The 20,065-nt window shown below is 36.6% G+C and overlaps 1 protein-coding gene across 1 annotated transcript in view; it reads right to left on the bottom strand.

Moving 5' to 3' along the window:
- The window catches only part of LOC117399726 (corticotropin-releasing factor receptor 2), an 85,491-nt gene that overhangs the window by 36,539 nt on the left and 28,887 nt on the right, over window positions 1–20,065 (bottom strand). Inside the window, exons 3-4 of the mRNA XM_059022274.1 lie at window positions 9,625–9,710; window positions 4,016–4,122 (exon numbers count right to left, since the gene is read on the bottom strand). Coding sequence (XP_058878257.1) covers window positions 4,016–4,122; window positions 9,625–9,710 — 193 coding nt within the window. The remainder of the gene's footprint in view (window positions 1–4,015; window positions 4,123–9,624; window positions 9,711–20,065) is intronic.

Genomic DNA, 20,065 nt, shown 5'->3' with positions numbered 1-20,065 from the left:
GTATACAGTTGAAGTGGATCTTACTTAGAGCACATTGCAAATCTTCAAGATGTATTTAGTTATTATTATTTATTTTTGGCATGTTGCAGTCTGTTGTAGTCCATCCAGCAGTAAGTTTAATTGCAGTTTTTCCAACCTCGGAGTAACACTGTATGAATATATTGCAAGGTAAACTGTTATTAAAATACTTACACTGTATAGCCCAAAGTCATTCTAAATAAATTAAATCAAGTTACATTAACTTAAAAATTCAAATTCTATTCATAACACTCATCCATTTTAAGTTAGTTGAACATTAAAATTTACTTTAGTAGTTCAAACATAAATGGTTTAAGTAGAATCAGGGGACTAGATTCCCATCAGCCCTTGCAGGACTTCTACAATCTATTTTTGGAATTGTTTGTTGTTTATTGTGTTGTTGTTTTGTGTATGTGTGGTTGCACATGTGTGTTGTGTTTGCTGGTCTCTTGTGCCCCCGCCTGTTCCCTTACATGTGTTCTCCTTGTGTTATGTGTGGCCACCCCCCCCCCCCCCGTTCGGTGGTCAGTCTGCGGATGTGACCTCCCTCCCTTCACCCTCTTTATATCTCTGCATCTGCCTAGTTCCAGCACTCCAGTAAATGCTGCCGTAAGCACATAAGCAGAAGTGCTGCACTGGCAGCTAATAAAATAGCTTGTTGAGTGTCCATTCGGTTGCCTCTGCTAACTTTTTATTGTTTAAATGAAAAAAAATGTTCAAACTAACTTGACTGTTAAAAAGTAAATCTAACTCAAATGGATTAAGTTACATGAATATACATGTTATGAGTTTAGTCAGCCCCTCAGAAAATGTTTTTTAATAGCTATCAGATACTGCACCCCCTCAGAAAAGGTGTTTTCATAGCTATGAGAAACTGCACCCTGTCAGAAAAGTCATGATAACAAAAAGTCACGATAACAAATATGAAAATAAATATAAACAATGAAGCAAACTGCACTCAAACTTGTTTACTGATAAATGTAGAATGACAGGGAAACACTCATTTTTCAATCATCATTACTACATTAGCAGTCTAATGTAATGCATTGTCTGCTGTTAGGTTGCTATGAAGTTTTGACGGGTGGAGAGGAGGGATGATGAGACGCAGATATGGGCGCTTTTAATAAAATCCACTGTGTTGTGCTCAATCTTAGTGTTCCAATAAATGTCAATCTTCTCCTTCATGACACCCGAGCCTGAAGATATTCATGTTTCCAAAGTATAATTACAAAAAACAACGTTCACACTCATAAGAACACCAGGGCCGTAGCCAGCCATGAAAGATCAGCAAGTCCCTTGACCATGCTTTTCATAATCATACAGTAGCCCCTTGATAAGCCTGACATATTTTTCCGACATAAGGTGTTGGTTTTAAAAACAATACAATAAAATCACACACACATACATTTATAGAGCTCAATGCATTTTAAATGTAAATCATTGTGCTGAAATAACACTAATGTGTTTTGGGTAGGCTACACATCACATTATGTAAAAATGTAAATCTATACAGTAGGCCTATATACAGTACACCAGTGGTAATCAACTCTGGCCCTCGAAATCTATTCCAGTCCTGGTCTTTATTCCAAGCAGGTCCTAAATTAGTTAATTGCCTCTTAACAGCTTCAATTAACTACATTAGAACATGCTTGGAGTAAAAACCTGAACTGGATTGGATCTCGAGGGCCAGAGTTGAGTACCACTGCAGTATACAGCACAGTAGTAAAATCAAATGATTTACTGTAGCCTGCCAGTAACACAAAATAAATCATGGTGCTGCACTTTACGCATTGGTGTACAATAAAGATTATTTATTAATTAATTGGTGCAATGCGAATAAACGATTATTTAAAAAGGGAAACTAAATGATTTCAGTTTGTTATTATTATTATTATTATTATTATTATTATTATTATTATTATTATTATTATTATTATTATTATTTTTCATTTGGCCTACTTAGTAGCGTACATGTGTACAATCATTTGCTCCCAGAAATGTCATAGAAATTTGTTTTCAAGGCTTGTAAGTACACCCTGACTTTAGTGAAAATTAGGTACTTGGGTGATCACCTCAAAATGCATTGAGCACAACTGGCAACGCACGAGAAAAATCGGACTGGGAAAAGGCAGAAACAATTGCTACTGTAAAACACGCTTTCAAAAGTTCTTAACAAATTGATGCAATTGTAAGTGTTGCAATTGTCAGCAGCTTTAATACATCTCATTATAATATTTGAGAACTCTCATTTGCACTATCTCTGCTACCTTTTTGCAAATTTATGCAGGAACGCCCATAACTACATATTCATCTAAGGTTGAACCGCAAAGAAAAACTGCTGCTGCAAAGCATTCCCTAAAAAGTCGCTAACAACACTGTGCAGGTTTAGTACATTTCACCCTTGACTTTGACTCGTTTGGTTTGCGACTATTGCGACAGGCGTAACACTTTAGTACATTTACCCCACAGTGTCTAATTGAAGAGTAAATTAATCAATGACCCCAAAACTTTTCTGCAGTGCTGCTTGCGATATTAGCATTTTCCCTGCAACCATTTTGCATTTCAGATGTATACAAGATATTCGCAATGCAAGCAGAGTTGCATAAACGTTGTATACATTTGCTTACAATTTTTGAATATCTGGCCCTACATCCTTGGAAAATCCTTTTTTTCAAAGTGGATGTATGTAAGAATTAGATGACAGCAGCTCTGCTCTGAAATAATAATGGAGGACTATAACATTGTGTAGTTCAAAGACTGCAGTCTTGATGGTACCTCCTCCTCCCCCCTGGATAAGATCTCTATCTCTAGACTTAAAATGAACAGTCCTCATTATCCTTTTGGAACCAGGAACTGATTCAATGTATTTGTTTTACATATTGTTTTCCTCCAAATATGAATAATATCAAAATTACTTGTGTATTACTCTTACATTTTACTAATCTGTATTTGCACTCGTTGCTCGGCACGGCCTAGTATCTATTATCATTACTGTCAACAATTCAAGGAATCGTCTGTCTTGCAGTTCATTTTATGTAGTTATTTTATGAGATATAACCCCATTTGCAGTCGTTATAGCTAACAGAATAATTCCACGAATCCTACCAGTCGTGCATTTCCATTCACTATATACAGTAAAATGAAATCCAGCTTGGTTTAGGACTGGAATGTTAATCTTACAAAGAGTGTGAGAACAAACTGTGGGCCATATGTGGCAACAGACACAGTGTGCAAATGCAAGGGCTACGTCCGTTTTAAAAAAGTATCAGCATATTATTTGTTTAATATTAAATACTGTACCATTCTTTTGTATTGGGTGGTGTATTCTGTTATGAACATAGTCATAAAGAACCTCAAAGTTTATGTATTTTTCATTATTCTGGGGAGTCATTTTTGACAGCTTTTCACCTGGCAAATTACAAACGTTTACTTTGAATTTAATTAACCCAACTCACAAATATTCCACATGTATTAGATTAGCTATAATATTAGCTGATGCTTCTAAGCTACAAGCTAGACTTTTCAGATTTTTTAATTACATCTCAGATTTGTAGAGCCATTTGTTATTATTATTATTATTATTATTATTATTATTATTATTATTATTATTATTATTATATTATTCTGGTAAACGATTTCTTTTAAAATATTATATTATTGTATGATCACTATTAGGTTGACTTTTTAAAGGGTTATCAGTAACTGATATAACTGGTTATCATGTTTCTCCACCCAATGTCCAATGCTGACGCTGTACAAAAAAAATGGTTGTAAAATTACAATTTTATTCGCAAGCCAGTTGAGGAGTATTCACAGTCACTTTTGTGATTCTGCTTGTAAACAGATTTTATAAATAGGGCCCCATATGTTAAATCTGCTAACATGATGATTACAAGCATGCAGCCATGTGAATTGCCGTTAGACATTTTTCAATCCATTAGGGTGCAAGGTTGATTAAACACGGTACAGTATGTTATGCAAAAAGAAGGCTACTTACCTCAAGCACAAGAAAAGCACAAAGGCCACTATAAGAGCGCCAACCGATATACAGTGTCCAAGGTAGTTGATTATCAGGGCGATATTGTAGTGCATTGGATATTTTCTCTAAAGAGAGAATGAGAGGAAAGTTTTTGTTTTGATGGTTACCTAAAAAATCAAGCTAGCAGTAATGCTTATCTTATTAAAATACTACTTATTTTCACACAAAATATATGTTTTGTTGTAATAAAGTGTTTTTGAACAGTATACGACTATATTATAGAGCTGTTCTAATTATGCATGACTCAAGGTCTTTACTCCAAAATGTATTTTGCACAAATTTCTGTGACAGGAAAACAAAACTCTTAAAGAAACTAATACCAAAACTAGTAACAAGAAACTCTCAGGGTTACTTTCAGGCCGTATTAGTATGCATGTAACAAAAACATGATACATCAACATTTTGTGGAATTACAGTACAAGGCAAATGTGCGGGTGTGTTTTTAAGGAAAACAGTGCAATACAACTCAAATACAGGCATAAATGCAGAGAGACACATTTCAGAAACAAATTATTTAAAAGTAAATGTTGTTATTTATAATTCATTAGACACTGTATCACAGCATTGTATTAAGCTGAGGGAACACAATGCCACTTTGTGGCTTGAAACTTGGTTTCAGGAGAAGGGTTTTCAGGCCACTGCATGGCACACCATTGGAGACTTGGGGTTTGCTCCTGCAAAGCTGCCTCAAACTAGGAACCAGACTTCAAGCCACTGTTCCTCAAAAAGTGTCTTTGTGTTCCCTCAGCTTTACAGTTCAACAAAAGATAGCAAACCATATCCCAATCCAAACTACTATCAAGAGGATTGTTTTGATTCTCATGAAGTAAAAATGGTAGCACTGTAATGAGGTCCAATAATGAGCATTTTATTAACCATTTATAGATGATGAATACATAGTATATAAACTATGAACAAACAGGTTATAAATATTTATAAAGCACCTTATTAGCGCCATTATTAATGTTTTATAAGGTCTGCTAATAAACACCTTATTAACCATTTATATATGATTAATAGATGCTACATAAATATGAAAGAGCAAGCTATAAATATATATACAGTTATTTATAAATGAGGGTTAATAAAGTGTTTATTAGTATATTAGTTTATTAGTATTATACAGCATTAATAATGACATTTATAATGTGCTTGAATAATCTCAGCTCCCTACGTTGATTTGTCATTAAGAACCTAATTTATTTTTAGTTTACACACCTAGCTTCTGAAGTGCCATATGTTTACACAATATTACTACTACAGTTATAATAAGACACCAGGGGCAGAATTTTCAAAAACCAGTGTTACTGTATCGAACTTGAGGTATAGTAACTAGAGCTTTAGTAGCAAGTGATTTTCAAATGAAATGTGTTAATTAAATCAATCCGTTAATGCTTTGAAATTGAGTCAATGAGGTCGTTAAAAAGCTTAATTGTCACAGGTCATGTACATCACTTCCTGTCTCAACTACTAGATAAGGAGAATTTGTTAATCAATCTGCATGTTAACGAGGTCAAGAAAAATGAATGGAAGCATAATGGAAACTACTAGCGTACAGGGCTCTCCCACTAGCGAGCAGAAGATAAATCGAAATAAAAATAATTGGAATATCTTTTAATGTACATTTTGAAATCCTTTTTTTTTGGTTAAAAAGAAAAAAAACAATACCGTAAGCCATCTATGTATATTGGTTGGAATTTATTTTCTTATGTTGACATCTAATTTTGTATGTATTTTAGCATGTACGATTGTAAGCTATAAATAAAAACATTTGAAATAACATTTGTGTTTGTAGTTGTTAGTTATATTATATATGCATACCATGTATGTAACACTTAATTATATATTTATTAAGCTTTTAAAATTACAATAGAACTCCCGGCCTAACCCAATACACAATACACAATTTTGTGTATAAATAAACTCAACATGATTAGAAGTAGCCACCGAACATTTACAGTATTCTAAGAACATTGTATATGCGTACAAACGTGTGAAGGTGAAAGTGTACATTGTACATAAAGTGTGGGGGAGCCTGACAACATTACAGATATGTCTAGGCAAAATCCATGTCAGTGATCTCGATCACATTCCTAGTGCATCGCTGTGTGTCCTTGGTGCCTGTTCTTCATTTTTGGATTAGACACAGGTGTTAAAAGCTAAGGACGCATTGCAAATCCACAATCACCCAAGGAAACTTTATTGCAATATTTAATATGCCGTTTTCTATACCAAGATTTCAGTTGTATAATTCAAATAAAATCTACAGTACAGATCAGCTGTCATAAGTTTGCAGAATTCAAATCAAGAGCTGACAAATGGTTAAAACAAGTGAATAACTCTCATTCATAACCACAAGTATAGAAAAGGCTTAAATATTTACATAACTAAAAATATTGAATTATCTAGGTAGTCTGTAAGAAATTAACTCTGCGGTCTGTTAAATTTCTGTTTCAAGGTGAGTTATATATTCCTTCATTAATTAAAACCCTCCTTTCCCAAGTATAAATTAACTCCTGATAAATTATTACAATTAAGACAGATTTGCTTTTAAATTCCCACTCAAACAAAAGAAATAGTCACAAGAACCACTACTCGTTAAGATATTAACATTATTTTGTAAATCAACATAATTTCAGAAATCACATTAGCATGATAATTTAATAACGAAATAGGCATAATGGCCGCTTGAAAATGTCAAAATCAATGCTACATACCAATTTATTGATCAACACTGGAGTAACTCCATTTTGAAAATCCTGCCCCTGATCTCAAATGAAATAACAAAAAAAAGAAACAAAATAACCCCAATGCTACTAAATTGTTTTGGTTTGTTTTAACTAAAAAAGGAAATTAGGACTTAAGTTAAAAACTCAGTGACAAAAAAAATAAAAAATAAGTAAATAATAAAACAGTACAAGGAACTTGAAAAATAGATTACGTTTGTTAAGATACAATTGCTCTTTTTTACAGGACAACAAACTTGCTTTGCTTTTTAACAAAATGCATAGTAAACAAAGCAGTCACTTATTTGTATGCAGATTAACACACAGAGGGGTAGGTGTACTAAGATGGGCCAGTCGCAGTGCAGGCATACCGCAATTTGATTTTTCGTTGCGACACATAACAAAATTGAAAATGTTGTCATATGTACTAAGAGAAAATATGTTAATGAAGACAGCTGCAATATACTCATTTAAATATTTGTTGTGTCTTCTTAGCGAGCTCTCTAGCATTATACATTGCGAGAGTCGTGCGACGTCGTTTAAATAATTAGCAGGAGTGGAGTTGTGTTTTGCTGCAGCAGAGCGTGCCTGAAGGATAACGTCTATGTATGCAAGGGTGCAAAAAACAAAATAACATTGTTTTTGTTAAATGTAAACGTCATGTGTACAATGCATTCTGTTCGTCGTCATTTTACCTATTTTAATACTGTTATTATAAGACTTCCGACTCGTTTGCAACTGGTTTACGACTATTGAGACAGGCACAACACTTTAGTAAACCTACCCCAAAGTGTCTGCTGTATACCTCAGATGAGAAAAACTAAAATAAATGACAATATCCCACACAATATAAAACACACAAAAAAATACTGAAATATTAATGGGTATCATAAACAAAAGCTGAAAAACGTAAATGTTATTTAAAAGATCTAACTTGCAAGATTTTATAACTTTTCAATAAACTTTTTTTTTTACTAAGGTTTTTTCTAACCAATTTGAAATACCCAATTCAAATGTTGCTTTAGTTCTAAAAGCCACCTATGGCTAGAAAGAACATATATCACATTTTTAAACCTAAATGTGAAACCTCTTGTAGTGGGAGAATTATTATTATTTTAATTCAAATATGTTTAAACTGTAACAACTATAATAGATCCACTAGGACTGATTTTATGTTTGCTAAAGGTGTGTAAAAGGATGCATTCAATGTTTAGAAAAAAAATACAGTCACATTTTCTTGAGAACTACCAACATATGGACTGATCTTTGCAAAAGACTGATTCTGCCATTAAGATTTTAGGTAGTGAAGTGTCAGAATCCATCAAAAATAACAAGAGCTGACAGCTCCAAGCCAAATATCAGAGCTAAGCAAAATGTCATTCCAGATCATTTCTAAACGTCTGAGCTTATTATGAGGTTTAGAGATTGATGCCCGATTTAAGATTAAAGTAGTAGTTTCTATTACAGATATATTGATGATCTAGTCATACAGTATTGACGGAGTACACCCCGCCCCTGTGTTATTATTATTTGTATATATGTATGTTTTGTATTATTATTATTATTATTATTATTATTATTGTTATTGTATTTGTAGGCGGGCGGACAAAGCCGTCCTTCCTAATCATTATTGTGTTTATGTGCAGGCGGTCGAGCACCGTCCGTCTTTTATTATTTGCTGTTTGAGACCGGCGAGAGAGCTGGCCTTGTAATGTGTAGTAGGTGGGTATGGGGTTATAACCACTTCCCTATAACTCTCGTGGGAATGTGGCTGGAGCCTTAATAAGGTAATTTATTAATAGGTAATTAAGGCTCCAGCCACGAATATAAAAGACCCACTCTCGGCTCAGAGGGGGTTGGATGTTCAGAGGTGAAACGAGAGCGAGAGAATTAAAAAACAAAGGACCAGTGAAGGCATTTGCCCAGCCTGACCTGTATTGGCTGTTCGATTTTTGTGTTCGTGATTTTGTTTTGTTTAAATATTTATTTTGCTCTGTGAGCAGTGTTTTTGTGTTTAAACTTTTTATTTTGTTTTTGTATTTAATTAAACGGCGCGCTGCGTCTTTTTGCCCTGCAGTACTGCCTGTGTTTTCTTTCCGGTTCCTGAACCTGACGTCACCACCCACACGCCACACAAAGCCATCTGGGACAAGTATATATTTTTGAAGTGTTTGTCATCATATTAAACTAGAACTCACTTGAAATATTAGCAGACTAATATATTTAGCTGTGATCTCAAGTAATATGCATTCTCATCGAAAGCTGGAAAAGAAATGTCAAAATTACAGGAGGCAATCTGAAAGGTAAACTCAGCATGACCATCTTGGTGATGTAGTTGTTATTTCAGTTCCTACTTTGCGGTTAGTATGCTTGAGTAACTTTATAGTTCATTTGCTGCACTTAAGATATCTTAGCACTAAATGATTTTACCCCAGAAAGTAAGAATATTAAGTAAGCCAAATAAACAGACACTGTAAATGTGCTGCAAATACAGACAATAAATTGTAAACATCTGCAATGTATATGAACTATATCTTCCTGTTGCTTTAAAGCAAGCACTGGATTTGACAATTGCTTCTATACCCAAAAACACACAAATTACTGATGACTCTGCCAGCCATTCTGGAGAACAGTTTGCTGCAGATTTACACCCTCAACCTCCATGATGTTGTCCAAGCCATTTAACCCCCGAGAACAATTTAAACAACTGCCTGACTTGTTACGGTGAAACATTACTGCCTTGATTGTCCATAATGGCTCAGCACTGATGACCAGGTGTTTCGGTTTTGAGTAAACCGTGTATATAAATATATTAAAGTATATATTTTTAAATTGTCCAACCTTGTCCTCCAAGATGGGTTCACACTGTGAATAATTGATCCTTGAGGCCCATGTTCCATTTTCCATGCATTCCCTGTATGCATTTCCTGTGGAGACACAATTATGTAAAGTTATATTCAATTTGAAATGTTGAAAACAGGAAGTTAAGCAGAGTATGTTTACTTTGATGTATTCAGTTATGACTAAGAAATGCTGAGGTTCTTGTCATCAGTTAGACTTTTTGAAGTTTGGCTTACAGACGTTTCCCAGAAAAAGTATTCTCTCCTCACCAAGACCATTGTTGGTTGAATCTAGTGTAGGTCTGGTACAGTGGATTAATTTACTTGCTATTTACAGTACTTCTGTGGGCCTAGGTTTAGAACAAGCTTAGGTCAGAAGTGAATTGGTTTCCAGTTAAGCCTTCAGTGCTCAGTAGATTAACCCACCATTCATGATTTAGGACAGCTGTCAGTCCCTGTGCCTATTCAGGGACTAAATGGTATTGGTGATTGATAAAGTTAGAATTAAAGTTTATTGAGAGAGATTTGTGGTAGGTTCAGATACTGCAGACCTGCTTACCTTTAGTCTAACCTTTTGTATCTAGCTAGTGTCATTGTACCTCACAATATCCAAGAAAATAATACAAATACAACCTTTATTTTCATATGGTGCAAAAATCATCAGGATGGCAGCCGTATTTGAATCCATTTATATCAGTGGTACTCACTTGTGGCTGTTTAAAGCCATTCCAATGCAGTACATTACTTCTAACCAGGTCCTTAATTATGGATCAAAGCCCTGGACATCTCAATCAAACAATGGTTCTGGAATGGATCTTTGAATCAGTGGTGGTTGCAATTGGTCCTTCCACTCCAGCTCCATCCAAGCTTTAAAGTATTTACCTCTTTTACATTTTAACTGATAAACCAAGAGTGTACTGGCACTCCAGGGCCAGAATTGGGCTCCCATTGTAGGAAATGTTTTATTTTAGAATAGTAAACTATTCACCCAGGCAGCATCAAACTTACTATTTCAAAAAATGATCAGAAAGTCAATAAACCCTGTTTATAAATAATGTATAAATCCTGGCATAATGTGATTGTTTTTCTATCTGTCCAGTCTTTGACCTGTAATGCTGTATGTACTGTGTTAGAGAAGACTGGGTGATAACCCCTGGTTGGTCCAGGACCCACAACCCTAGGTGGAAGCTGATGCAAGCAGATGAGGGTGTTTAGATGAGCTTGCCTGGACCTGAGCAAATCCCTCTATGATACTGGAAAAACTGCTTGTGGCAGGGTAGCGTCCTGGCCCAAGCTGTTACTGGCAGGTAAGAGACCCAGAGACAGAAAGCTGCAGTTTAAGCGCTGGTGCACACCTTTATTAACAAAAACAGGAAGAAACAAAACACAGCACATGGATTTAATCCAATCCCTGCCAACTTTACATTCCCACACACACACCATTTACAGTAGCAGGGCTTCTACCTGCCACATACCTCCCCCCTTGTGCAACACATATATGGCTGCAATGGGCCACCTCCTCACTTAAAACAACAAACCCCTCCCCCTTGTCCGGTTTTCTCCCCCCGGATTCTTGTGGGTGGGTGGGTTGGTCAGTTGTGGTGGGTGTGGTCCCCACACCTCCTCCTTTGGCTGGGGGGGGGGTCATGGGCCTTGAAATAGGGGTGCCCATCTAACCCTTCTTGTAACCCCTGGGCTTTTATCAGATGGTGTCCGTTTAACCGCTGTGACTACCCCTGGGCTTCTGTAAAGGGACCCCTGAGCTTCTGTGAGGGGGCCCGTTTAACCCATTCTATCCCCTAAGCCAGAGTGACTTTTGCCTTGTCGAGGCTCCTTTACAGAGGGTGACAATGCTGCACTCTCCGGCGGTGGCAACGTTGGGCATTACGGCAGTGGCAATGCTGGCGCTGGGCACCCGGCTGTGATGACGCTGGACGTATGGGACAGTTCAGCAGTGGCGATGCTGGCAGCAGCACAGGGCACTCTGGCAGTAGTGACACTGCCAGAGTGCCCTGCGCTGCTGGCAGTGGCAATGCAAGCAGCAACGCTGGGCGCTTTGGCAGTGGTGGATGCGTGAGGCACTCCAGCAGTGGTGATGCTTGGCACTATGGCAACGGCGCTGGCAGCAGTGCGGGCGCTGAGCCAGCTGGACATTGATTTGTGGCTAGCTTTCACTGTGCTTGCCTCAGCAACAGGTGTAGGGGCTGCTGAGGTTGGTCATAATAATACAATCATAAAAATTTACAGATAATACCAAGGAAGACAATATTAAAAACAAAAATATAACAGCGAAAAAATAAAAATAAAAAAAATTCTACAAAAATGGCACTTTAAATAAATGACTTTTTAGGCGAGATTTAAAAACTCAAAATCTCTGATCTGAGTTGGAAGTGTGTTCCACAGCCTAGGTGCATAACAAGAAAAAAACCCTACGGCCCACTATTTGTTTAGTCAGAGGAACAACCAAAAGTCCAGCATCAGAGGACCGCAGAGTGTGATTAGGAGTGTAATTAAGCAAGAGATCAGAGATATAAAAGGGGAGGAATTCCCTTATTAAGTCAGAAGCGGAACTTTATAATCAATACGATATCTGACCAGCAGCCAGTGTAAAGTTTTCAAAACAGGGGTTATGTGTTTACCAGAACAAGTCCAAGTCAACATCCTAGCGGCTGAATTTTGAACATAGTGCAGTTTTTGAAGGGTGTTCTTTGACACTCAGCAAGTAGGGCATTGCAGTAGTCCAATCTGGATGAAACAAAAGCATATACTAGTTTCTCTGCAGCAGACATAGACAAGACAGGGCACAGCCGAGCAATGTTCCTAAGATGGAAAAAGGAAAGCTTGGTAATATTACAAACATGCTGCTCAAAAGTTAAACCAGGATCAAAAATAACCCCCAAGGTTCTCATTTTGGAACAGAACTTGGTTTGGACCCCATCAACGGTCATGTTTATACGATTAGATTTTCGCAGTTGATGCGGAGTACCCAATAACATAACCTCGGTCTTGTCACTGTTTAGCTGCAGAAAGTTTTGTTGCATCCAAAGTTTCATATCAGTAATACAATTTGTAAGCACAGAAATAGCCAAGTTAACATCAGGAGTAGTTTGCAAGTAAATCTGGGTATCATCAGCAAAAATATGGAAATTAACACCATGATTTCTAAAAATTTGACCCAGTTGGAGCATATATATGCTACACAGTATGGAGCCTTGAGGGACACCAGAGGAGACCAACCCAGTAGCAGACCTGAAACCACACAAAGAAACAAAGTGCTTTCTCTCATAGAGATATGAATTAAACCAACTAAGAGCAATGCCATCTATGCAGAGCATCATTTCCAATCGAGCAAAAAGAATATTATGGTTCACAGTATCAAAAGCAGCACTAAGGTCCAATAAAACTAAAATAGAAAGCGCCCTGAGTCAGAAACCATCAAAAGATTGTTAACAACCTTGACCATGAGCTGTTTCGATGCTATGAAGCTGTCTAAAGCCTGACTGAAATGGTTAATAAAGTTTATTTAACAAAAGATGATTATTTAATTGTTGTGCCACAACATGTTCCAGAAGTTTAGACAGAATAGGGAGATTTGAAATAGGCCTATAATTGCCCAGATCATCAGTGGAAAGATTTTTTTTTTCAGTACTGGGGTAGCAGCTGCAATTTCAGATGGCAATGGCTCCTCCCCTTCCAACTCTGGAGACGGCAGTGGCTCCTCCCCCTTTTGCACTGGAGATGGCAACAGCTCCTACCCTTCAGAATCTGGACACGACAGCAGCTCCTCCCTTTGGAACTGGAGACTGCAGAGACTCCTCGCCTTTTGCCTTTCAGGTAGACAGCAGCTCCTCCCTCTCTTGCATTCGGGCAGGCAGCACCTCCCTCTCTGGTGCTGGAGATGGCAACAGCTCCTTTCCTCGCCTCCAGGAACGGCCTCTTCTCCCCTTTCATTTTGGCAGTTTGGTCTTCTCCAGCCTTTGGGTAGGCAGCTCCTTCTCTTCCTCTTGGATGGGGGCAGCATACCACCTTCTGCCCGAACTCCCTGCACACAAGTTACCAACCTTGGTCCTCAACGCCACCAAGGGGGTCCTCCAGTCTGCCATCCCACTGGGTTTAGGATGCATCAGGGTTCCAGCAGATCCAATTATCCATTTTTTTAAAATGTATTTTTTAAACTGCAGTCCTGCTCTGGAGCACTAGCTCACTTGCAACACCACATGTGACAGGGTAGCTTCACGACCCAAGCTGTTACCGGCAGGTAAGAGACACCGAGACAGAAAGCGGAAGTTTAAGTGCTATTTAACAAAAACAATCATAAAAACAGCAACAAACAAAACACGGCACGAGGGCCAAAATAAAAGGTTCAAACAAAAAAGAATAAACACTTGCAGGCTGGGCATTAGCCTTCACTATCAAGTTGCAAAACAGTACAACACTCACAGCACAAACACTCACAGCACAAACACTCACTCCCTAACTCCTCTCCCCAACAAAGGATTTCTGGCTCCTTTTATACCTGTGGCCACTCCACAATTAGCACCAATGACCTAATTGGGGAATGACCACACCTGTGCTTGCTGGCAGGTATAGATTTAACCCCATCCCTGCTAACCTTACATTCCCACACACACACCATTTACAGCACTGCTTTTGAACAGTGCATGTACAGTATATTGTGTTTGTCTTGAGAAAATAAAAATAAAAACACTGGGAAACAACCACACAACAGACTTATTTTTCATAACTATCTTTGCATATCATCCATCCATCACACTAACGAACTCTCTCCTGTGGCTGACTGAGTTCAGTAATATAAAAATTGTGTCTGTCTGTTCCCCAAATGGAGCCTGTCACTGCCCTCAATATTGTGTTGAGGATGCTGACATACCTTTCCAGTAGTTTATTAAAATGTCACAGTGGTACACATGAACAAATATAATCTGCACTCTTATTTTATTAAGTAGTATTTGTGCCAAAGTAAATGTATGATACTCATGATGATGCTTTCTAGTTATAGCTTTCCAACTGCTTTCTTCATTTCTGTCATAGCACTTTGGATCACTGATACCAACATCAAAAGCCATTCTAATGCTTTAAAAATACATTATTCTTGATAACTTGTAGTCAACGAGAATTCAAAATACTGTATTAGCATTATAGTTAGTAATCTGCATTTGTTTAACAATTGGACGCCGCTGCTTTTATCATGGGTTGTGCAACAAAAGTACAACATACTACCTCAGTCCTTCACCCTGTGGTTCTCTTTACTTCACCTCAGTTGAATTTACGAGGATGCAGAAGTCACAGAATTTTTTGTATTTGTTGTTTACCAGTGGTAGAATTTGAATTAACGTTTTCTGTGACTTCTGAATCCTGGAGAACTTTGAGGTGAATTTTAGAGAACTGAAGTAGTATAAGTAAAATGCTATAATCTTTACCTTTTATAATGTCACAATCAAAAGACATTTATAAGTTGTGTATATGATTGGTAATAAACTGTTAATAATTCCTAATATTCATGACTAACAGGACTTATGCACAAACATTAGTCTTATTAGTCATGCTATTAAGAGTTCAAATAACAAAACTGCACTTGCAAGAAGAATTTAAGGAAACATTTTTGGAACAAAAAACAAGGACAAAACACTTGCTGATATTGGCTAAAGCTCACAAATGTGTATTTTTTTCATATGGAGAACATATCTTCTGATACACAAATAGAACTTGAATAGGCATATGGTATTTCTATCTTTGGAAATGTATTTAAGGACACAGGGTTTTAATAACATGATTAATACAAAAGTAATCATTTAACAAATCTACTTCCAAACTCTCATCCGAGTGCCTGCTGTTCCATAGTTGCTTCAAAGAATCCTGAGCTTCCACAAAAAGAAACAAAAGCTGATTTAACATAGATCTGTGAGTAAAGCACATCCACTGGTAAAGTCAATTACAAGGCCACATCCTTTTCTAACAATTATAAATCACCTAAGGGGGACTTCATTTTGTCATTGACATTTCAGGAGCTGCACACAAGTTTAACCAAGGTCACGTTATTAATCATATTCAATCAAATATCACTATCATCTCAATCAAATCAGGGGTGAACATACTAATAAAATAATTATATGGGTCAGCACTACTCCATACTCTTGTTGGCCCAGATTGTGATGGACAGAACTCAATTATTTTTTCCCTGCTGTTTTCAGTAGGTTTGACCCACCCAGCACTCTCGCTCTTCCTCTCCCTCTGTCATTTCGTGCCACTCCCCTTGACATGCCTCTTCTCCTGTCAGTATCAGCCTGGCTGTCTCCTCCCTCGCTTTCACTAACTCCTCCGAGTCTGATCTTTCCATTTCCTGACCCTCGTTTACATCTTCCAGCCCTGCTACATCTTCCTCAGTAAATCCCTCAAATTTCTCATCACTGTCGCTATCCCATTTAAACAAAAACAAATCTCCGCTCTCTTATATCTCTGTCTCTTTCCATTTTTCAATCACCTACTACAACTCTCTTGGGCCATGTGGCTTTTTGTTTTGTTGTCTGTTTAAACCTTTTGTTTTGTTTTATTATTTAATAAAACACTGAGCGCCGTTGCGTTCAGCTTCACCCGCCCATTCATTGTTTGTGTGTCGTTCCTTCCTGGTCCGTGACGTCATCGCAGCAACAGCTCGGCCACACACGTCCATAACATTTTCTTGGTAAAGTTTTTATAAAAGGTCTATACTACATTATATTTTTTTCAAACTTTCTCTGCAAAGCTAACTTTTTTAAACATATGTTATGGAATAAAAATGTTGACCCTTTCTTAATAATTGTCCAAATTAGCATTATGGACATGACCATTATGGCTGTGACTGTTATTGACAACACCAGAAAATCACTACACCAGAAAATCCTGTCAGTCATTTTAATGGGTTTTAAAAAGTTTTCTTTCATCTGCTGAATTTAAAATTGTGTTAACACTGCCCTTTGTAAATTGTCTAACAACATCTTGCAATGGCTCTTCATAAATTAAAAAAAGTTAGTGGCAAGGTGTTAAAAAACACGTGTATAAAACAGGCAACCTATAATTCGAAATGTTGTATAATATTTGTTTTAAGATTGCCCAAATACATAGCCTGCCTTTAAAGTGAAAAACACCAGGATATAAAACTTCTTTAAAAGAACTCAAAATGATCCACTATTCACTTTGCATCACATCACATATAACAATTCAGGACACACTTCAGGACAGGTTTTTTTTTTTTTTAATTTAAAAAAAATAAAAAGTATCTGTATCACTTTCCATGTTTTTATTCAATTGTTTTTGGGTCGGTTTTCAACTACTGCATACTTTGTTTTGGTCTGCAACCTACTTCCTCGCTGAGGGGGGAAAGGAGGTGTGTTTGTAATCTGATTGGTCGTCTTTAAAATGTTTTTCTGTTTCCACTGTAGTGGATTTATTCGAATAAGTTTGCGAATTAAAATAAATATGCAACAAGCTCAATGGAAACAGGTATAGTTCGCAAAAATATTTATAGTTATGCGAACTTTAAAAAACGCTAGCATTTTGTGAAAATCAACAGTTTGAGAAAATGCGAATTAAGGTGCCTTAATGCGCATAAACTTAAATGGAAAAGGTTTATTTGCATTAAATAAACTAACCCCCCCATCGTGCACTGTACTTCCTGAAAAAGTTACTTTTTCTTGGCAAACGGGAAGAAAGAATGACGTGTAACAACAGGTGCAATTGGGGAATGCTAAACGCTGTGTATAGAACACACAGGCAATGGCTTTAATACTGCAACTTGAGTTTGCACATGAAGGAAATAATGTAGCCATGAACACAAACGAGATCTTGCTTTTGCAAATAAATTCCTTGTTATTATGACATGAATTTTATTAATATAAAAATATCTGGCTGAACAACTTTAAAATGTTTTGGAAGCTATAAAGCTATTGGTAACCAAGAAATAGCAGTGTTTAAATGTATGTTTTGAAAGATTTTATATTACACCAATACACCAATATTTTTAAGCCTTAATTAAATAGTATTTAAATGGCATTGTTAATATTAATTCTGTGAGAAAACAACACTTTTTTAATATTTAAAAAGAATAATATAAATTTAAATACTGTAATAAATGCACTTTAATCAGAATGCTGTCTTGATTTAAATTTATCTGGACTTTTTATTCAAATGAATTTCTTGAATACAGTTCAGACGGCATCACATCCATAATGCTGTGTCACATTCATAACAATGCACTTTGATTTACACTACGAAAATATTAAAAACTTGAGGCATTACTTAGTTAAATATGATTTTTGGGAGCTGCCAAGTTGTTCTTACAAAATGACATTAAATGTTTTGATTGTAAGTTCCACAAATCACAGACTTTTGAGAACATGTTAAGTGACCCAGCAATGCTTGTCCATTTCTGTCACATCCATAATGAAAGTTTCTTTGGGCGATAAAAAACTAATGGTGAGACTTTGAACCTTGCAATTTTAACATGACACAGTTCAAAAAGCACATTATCTAAATAGTCTATCCTATTTAGTGAAATATTTAAATGAGCCCTTGTATATGGTAACAAAGTTGGATTTTTTTGCGCAAATGTCACACCATAATGCTGGAATTGCCCATTAGTAATAATCCCAAATAAGCTCCCCGCTATCCCAGGGGTGAAAAAGCACATCTGACTCGTGTGTAGGAGTAATTCAAGACCCACTGAGTTATCAGTGGAATGCTGCAATACATGATGCTAATAATCTTCAACTGCATTAATGCTTTTGCATTTACTATTTTTTAAAATCTATACTAGTCTTATTCTTATCTAATTAATTGTCCCTTTATGTACAGAATATCTGATTCCTGTCTCCATTCCCCACAATTAATTATTTTTCTACTTTTTTATAGTCGCAATAAAAGTATTTGTTTATTAATTGCCATCATATTCCAACATGCATAGAGAGGTAACACAGGCTCATATGAACCTCCTCACACAGAATTATACAGAACACAAATGCAGTGAATAAAATATTCCTTTGAAACAAGTACACATATACTGTACTGAGCATCAAAAGAAACTTATCACTATTATAAGACATTTATTTTTGGAAAAAATAAGGTATGTAAATGATGGACATCGATGAAATGTTTTTGGTTTCTTTTTAATCACTCGATCATTCATCCTTGACCATGACACGCTTGAGTGACTGTGACTGAAGCATATGCACTTAATCACCTAATTAGTGAGACAGTTTATTGGACACTGGATATGGAGTGATTTCAGCTGTTGAATTGCAAGCTTGAATAAAAGCAATAAAGAAAATCACAGGAAAAAAACAATATGCCACGTCTGTCAAGAGAGCAGCACCTTTGTGCAATCGGCATGTTGGAGGCTGGACTAGGGCAGCGTACTGTTGTTGAAGCTGACACCCTGGGATCCTTCAATAAGCTGCTTGATGAGATTCTGGGATCAATAAGCTACTAACAACCAAACGAGCAAGATGGGCCAAATGGCCTCCTCTCGTTTGTAAACTTTCTTATGTCCTTATGTTCTTATGTTCTTACTGTGGCTCGCTGTCTTGGGTGCTCACAGCCAGAAATTTCAAACCTGGCGAGACGGTATAATCAGATACACTCTGTTAATGACAGGCCACAAACTGGGAGACCAAGAGTCACAACACCTGCCAAAGATTGACAGATCATTTTGCAGCATCTTCGTGATGTCAGTTGTTAATCAGCACAATAAAAAGTCACTGCACCTGCTCTAAAACAGTTTGTCATTTTTCAATCACATCTAGTGAATTTTATCCAAATATGTGATAAGTTTCTTTTGATGCTCAAATATAAGTGATATGTTTCTTTTGATGCTCAGTATAACTACAGATATCTATACTATTAAGCCTAATGAGATGAGGATAATTTAAAGCGATTAGTTTTACCTCCTATATACAAAACAAAGTGTGCTAAACAAATGAGGAAGAAATTGCTGCTATTACATTTTTTATCTTTTCTTGAAATCAATCATAATTTGTTGCCCTCGTACCACCAGGGCATTGTCCGCTAATGACTTTACATAAATTGTATTGACTGGCATCCGCCATGAACAGTACAAATGCCAAAAGGTCCAATGTTAATAATGGGTTCAGATTCAAGTAACCTTGTCCCTTCTCCTTATTAACACCTTATACACATTTTATACAGTTTCCTTACTAAGTTCCTGACTGAAACAAAAACAACCTGACGCTCAGTTATTCTTTATTTGTCACCAATTTAAGAACTGTATCAGTAGAATTAGAATTGCTTTGAAATTTATTTTTAAAGACTATCTGCCGACAGTTCTGGACAATTTAATGTTACACTACATTCTGAATGCATTATTTTCACCCATGGACCTACTGCATTTGCTGTCATCAGATATAAAAACAGCGGTTCAGGTACTGTAAATC

Source organism: Acipenser ruthenus, chromosome 4 (assembly GCF_902713425.1).
Source record: "Acipenser ruthenus chromosome 4, fAciRut3.2 maternal haplotype, whole genome shotgun sequence".
Classification (NCBI taxonomy): Eukaryota; Metazoa; Chordata; class Actinopteri; order Acipenseriformes; family Acipenseridae; genus Acipenser; species Acipenser ruthenus.
Note: the sequence above shows the minus strand (reverse complement) of the source record. Positions and strands in the feature narration are given on the sequence as shown.